The sequence below is a fragment of the Chrysemys picta genome, chromosome 2 (genome assembly GCF_011386835.1).
Source record: "Chrysemys picta bellii isolate R12L10 chromosome 2, ASM1138683v2, whole genome shotgun sequence".
NCBI lineage: Eukaryota > Metazoa > Chordata > Testudines > Emydidae > Chrysemys > Chrysemys picta.
The window spans coordinates 240,743,285-240,748,234 of record NC_088792.1 but is presented as its reverse complement, the minus strand read 5'-3'; the positions used below and the strand labels follow the sequence as shown (position 1 = coordinate 240,748,234).

At 46.3% G+C, this 4,950-nt stretch overlaps 1 protein-coding gene across 1 annotated transcript; it reads right to left on the bottom strand.

The window, feature by feature from the left end:
* Positions 1-851: 851 nt before the first annotated feature.
* On the bottom strand, positions 852-2,993 carry LOC135981752 (uncharacterized). Its single transcript, XM_065585817.1, has 2 exons — positions 2,067-2,993; positions 852-1,463 (listed from the first exon to the last, which is right to left on the bottom strand). Exons 1-2 carry the CDS (start codon positions 2,605-2,607, stop codon positions 961-963), a joined length of 1,044 nt encoding a protein of 347 aa, XP_065441889.1. The 5' UTR covers positions 2,608-2,993; the 3' UTR covers positions 852-960.
* Positions 2,994-4,950: the final 1,957 nt, after the last annotated feature.

The following is a 4,950-nucleotide window of genomic DNA, read 5'->3' as shown; positions in this document are numbered from 1 at the left end:
AATAGTGGATGGTTTTGCTGAAATGGGATTCCCAAACTGTGGCGGGGCCATAGACGGAACCCATATCCCTATCTTGTCACCGGAGCACCAAGCCACCGACTACGTAAACCGCAAGGGGTACTTTTCAATGTTGCTGCAAGCCCTGGTGGATCACAAGGGACGTTTCACCAACATCAACGTGGGATGGCCGGGAAAGATACATGATGCTCGTGTCTTCAGGAACTCTGCTCTGTTTCGAAAGCTGGAGGAAGGGACTTTCTTCCCGGACCAGAAAGTGACCATTGGGGATGTTGAAATGCCTATCGTGATCCTTGGGGACCCAGCCTACCCCTTAATGCCATGGCTCATGAAGCCGTACACAGGCAGCCTGGACAGGAGTCAGGACCTGTTCAACTACAGGCTGAGCAAGTGCCGAATGGTGGTGGAATGTGCATTTGGACGTTTAAAAGCGTGCTGGCGCAGCTTACTGACTCGCTCAGACCTCAGCGAAAAGAATATCCCCATTGTTATTGCTGCTTGCTGTGCGCTCCACAATATCTGTGAGAGTAAGGGGGAGACATTTATGGCGGGGTGGGAGGTTGAGGCAACTCGCCTGGCCGCTGATTACGCGCAGCCAGACACCAGGGCGGTTAGAGGAGCACAGCAGGGCGCGGTGCGCATCAGAGAAGCTTTGAAAACGAGTTTTGTGACTGGCCAGGCTACTGTGTGAAACTTCTGTTTGTTTCTCCTTGATTAACCCTCCAACCCCCCCCCCCCCCCGACCCGGTTCACTCTACTTCCCTGTAAACCAACCACCCCACCCCACCCTCCCCTCCCGCTTGCAGAGGCAATAAAGTCATTGTTTTTTCACATTCATGCATTCTTTATTAGTTCCTTACAGAGGTAGGGGGATAATTGCCAAGGTAGCCTGGGATGGGTGGGGGAGGAGGGATGGAAAAGGACACACTGCATTTTAAAACTTTAACTCTTATTGAAGGCCAGCCTTCTGATGCTTGGGCGATCATCTGGGGTGGAGTGACTGGGTGGACGGAGGCCCCCCCACCGTGTTCTTGGGCGTCTTGGTGAGGAGGCTATGGAACTTGGGGAGGAGGGCTGTTGGTTACACAGGGGCTGTAGCGGCGGTCTCTGCTCCTGCTGCCTTTCCTGCAACTCAACCATACACTCAAGCATATCAGTTTGATGCTCCAGCAGACGGAGCATTGCCTCTTGCCGTCTGTCTGCAAGCTGACGCCACCTATCGTCTTCAGCCCGCCACTTGCTCTGTTCTTCCCGTGATTCAGCCCGCCACCTCTCCTCTCGTTCATATTGGGCTTTTCTCATCTCCGACATTGACTGCCTCCACGCATTCTGCTGTGCTCTATCAGCCTGGGCGGACATCTGCAGCTTCGTGAACATCTCGTCCCTCGTCTTACGTTTTCTCTTTCTAATGTTCACGAGCCTCTGCGAAGGAGAAACATTTGCAGCTGGTGGAGGAGAAGGGAGAGGTGGTTAAAAAAGACACATTTTAGGGAACAATGGGTACACTCTTTCATTACAAGGTCGCATATTTCGGCTTGCAGGCAGCCATCGTAGGCCACAGTGTTTTGGCTTTTTTAACCTTCTTAACATGCGGGAAAGGTTGCAAACAGCAGCGCATTTCCCATATCAAGGATGAATTGGGTTGTCCATTTAAAATGGGGTTTCAATGTAAAAGGAGGGGGCTGCGGTTTCCCGCTTAACATGCGGCACAAACACAAGTAAACCCCCCCCCCCCACACACACACACACACACGATTCTCTGGGATGATCACTTCACCCCTCCCCCCACCGCGTGGTTAACAGCGGGGAACATTTCTGGTCAGAAGAGCAGGAACGGGCGCCTCTGAATGTCCCCCTTAATAAAATCACCCCATTTCAACCAGGAGAGCTTTCTGGAGATGTCCCTGGAGGATTTCCGCTCCATCCCCATACACGTTAACAGACTTTTCCAGTAGATGTACTGGCCGCGATTGCCAAGGCAAAGTAATCATTAAACACGCTTGCTTTTTTTTGGTAATGTTTACAAATAGTTACAAAGTTACACTCACCAGAGGTCTCCTGTGTGCCCTGAGGGTCTTGGGTGAGTTCGGGGGTTACTGGTTCCAGGTCCAGGGTCACAAACATATCCTGGCTGTTGGGGAAACCGGTTTCTCCGCTTCCTTGCTGCTGTGAGCTACCTACAGTACCTTCATCGTCCTCTTCCTCGTTCCCCGAACCGTCTTCCCTGTGTGTTTCTCCAGTGAGAGAGTCATAGCACACGGTTGGGGTAGTGGTGGCTGCACCCCCTAGGATTGCATGCAGCTCCGCGTAGTAGCGGCAAGTTTGCGGCTCTGCCCTGGACCTTCCGTTTGCTTCTCTGGCTTTGTGGTAAGCTTGCCGTAGCTCCTTAATTTTCACGCGGCACTGCTGTGTGTCCCTGTTATGGCCTCGGTCCTTCATGGCCTTGGAGATCTTTTCTAATACTTTTCCATTTCTTTTACTGCTACGGAGTTCAGCTATCACTGCTTCATCTCCCCATATGGCGAGCAGATCTCGTACCTCCCGTTCGGTCCATGCTGGAGCTCTTTTGCGATCCTGGGAGGACTCCATCACGGTTACCTGTGCTGATGAGCTCTGCGTGGTCACCTGTGCTCTCCACCCTGGGCAAACAGGAAATGAAATTCAAACCTTCGCGGGTCTTTTCCTGTCTACCTGGTCAGTGCATCTGAGTTGAGAGCGCTGTCCAGAGCGGTCACAATGAAGCACTGTGGGATAGCTCCCGGAGGCCAATAACATCGAATTCCGTCCACACTACCCCAATTCCGACCCGCCAAGGCCGGTTTTATCGCTAATCCCCTCGTCGGAGGTGGTGTAAAGAAACCGGTTTAAAGGGCCCTTTAAGTCGAAAGAAAGGGCTTCGTTGTGTGGACGTGTCCAGGCTTAATTCGGTTTAACGCTGCTAAAGTCGACCTAAACCCGTAGTGTAGACCAGGCCTCAGACAGAGAACTTGCCATCCATTTCCTATTACTGTCTTGACTCTCTCCTCATATAGTTTATTTCCTTTGATAAGAGAAGGGCTGGATGTTAAATAGTTTGAGAACCACCGACCTAGTGATTGCATCATGATTCAAACTTGCGTGTAGAACTTAGATGGTTAATGAGTTATAGATACACATATTAAAAACTTTAAATTTATATAAAGTCATTCATATAAGTGATAATGTCACAGTAAAAACAATATGGGATTAATTTAGCCTTTTGAAAGAAGGAGAACTTCCCTTACTCTCCCCTCACCCTGCCAACTTCTCTGGCCTATACTGGACAGCACTCCTCCACCTGCCACCACTCGCTCCTTCCCCTCATTCTCCCTCCTACCCCTCACTCCGTTCTTTGGCAACCCCTAAATCTGCCTCCTGCTCCTCCTAGTGCCTGACCCATTCATTCTCTCCACCCAACTTTCACCTAGTCTCTGCTGCTCCTCACAGTCCCTGTGTCCTGTCCATCCCCCTGAACCATAGAGTAGCAGTCATTTTGCCTGTGGGTATGGCTTCAATGTCACTGAAAATTGTGAGAGGTGACAGCCAGCTTTATTAAGGGCAGCCTCATCATAGAATCATAGAATATCAGAATTGGAAGGGACCTCAGGAGGTCATCTAGTCCAACCCTCTGCTCAAAGCAGGACCAATTCCCAACTAAATCATCCCAGCCAGAGCTTTGTCAAGCCTGACCTTAAAAACCTCTAAGGAAGGAGATTCCACCACCTCCCTAGGTAACCCATTCCAGTGCTTCACCACCTTCCTAGGGAAAAAGTTTTACCTAATATCCAACCTAAATGTCCCCCACTGCAACTTGAGACCATTACTCCTTGTTCTGTCATCTGGTACCACTGAGAACAGTCTAGATCAGAGGTTCCCAAACTTATTTGGCCTACAGCCCCCTTTTCAGAAAAAAAATTACTCAGCGCCCCCCTGGAAATCTACCTTCTTTAAGCAAACAAACAGAAAGATGCAGTGACAAATTTGTGTTCTTTTATGTATCTATATTTCTACCTAGGTCCTACAATATAGTAAAGAAAGATGTGTTATTAGAATATCGCCCACGACATCAGGTATACAGTGGCTTTTGCGTAAGATGGCAAAAGACAACCAAACTAAAATACTAATGAAACTAATAAACTGGGTTTTGTTCTTTGCTCAGCATTAGATATATGTATTTGATATTAAATTGTCAAATATCAAACTAAATTTATCAAGAAATAATTAATTAAAAAATAATCAATATGCAATTAAAAATCAGTTAATAGTTTTAATTTAGTTTGCCCTTATTTAAATAATTGTTCCTTATTAACACACGCCTTATTTACCAATTAACACAGATGATTCGATAGATATAAATAAATGTTAATAGTTAACAGTTTTTTTACGATTTCATTCCCGTTTTCGTTAATATTGTAATAAAAAATATGACAAATATATTGACTGTACACTTCAAATAGTACTGTACCGACACAAGCCTGCTACGATTTTATTATTAGTAAGCACTAGAGACACAAACGTACGGTAGATATGTAAGAAAATGTATAAAAATACTCATGTGTAAATTGCTGTTTTATTGAAACAACAATAATACAATTTGCTTTGTATGTGATCCGTAATCCATAAAGATCGAAGGTATTGAATATGAATAAAAAAAATTTAAATACTTATTGCACTATTGTTAACTGCTTTTTACACAATTCAGAAACAATCTAAATTAGATTTCATACATGTCGCCTATTTATAGTATCGTATTGTAAACAAGTCATTACACGCACATATTCCTGCCGATGTATGCTGGACTTCCCAAAAATGCACGACACGCTTGCCTGCCAACACTTGCTTGTTAAGAGCTGTTGGCGGACTTGACACCTGATCGGTTATAATTTGTGAATTTATTTGGAAAATAAAGTAATC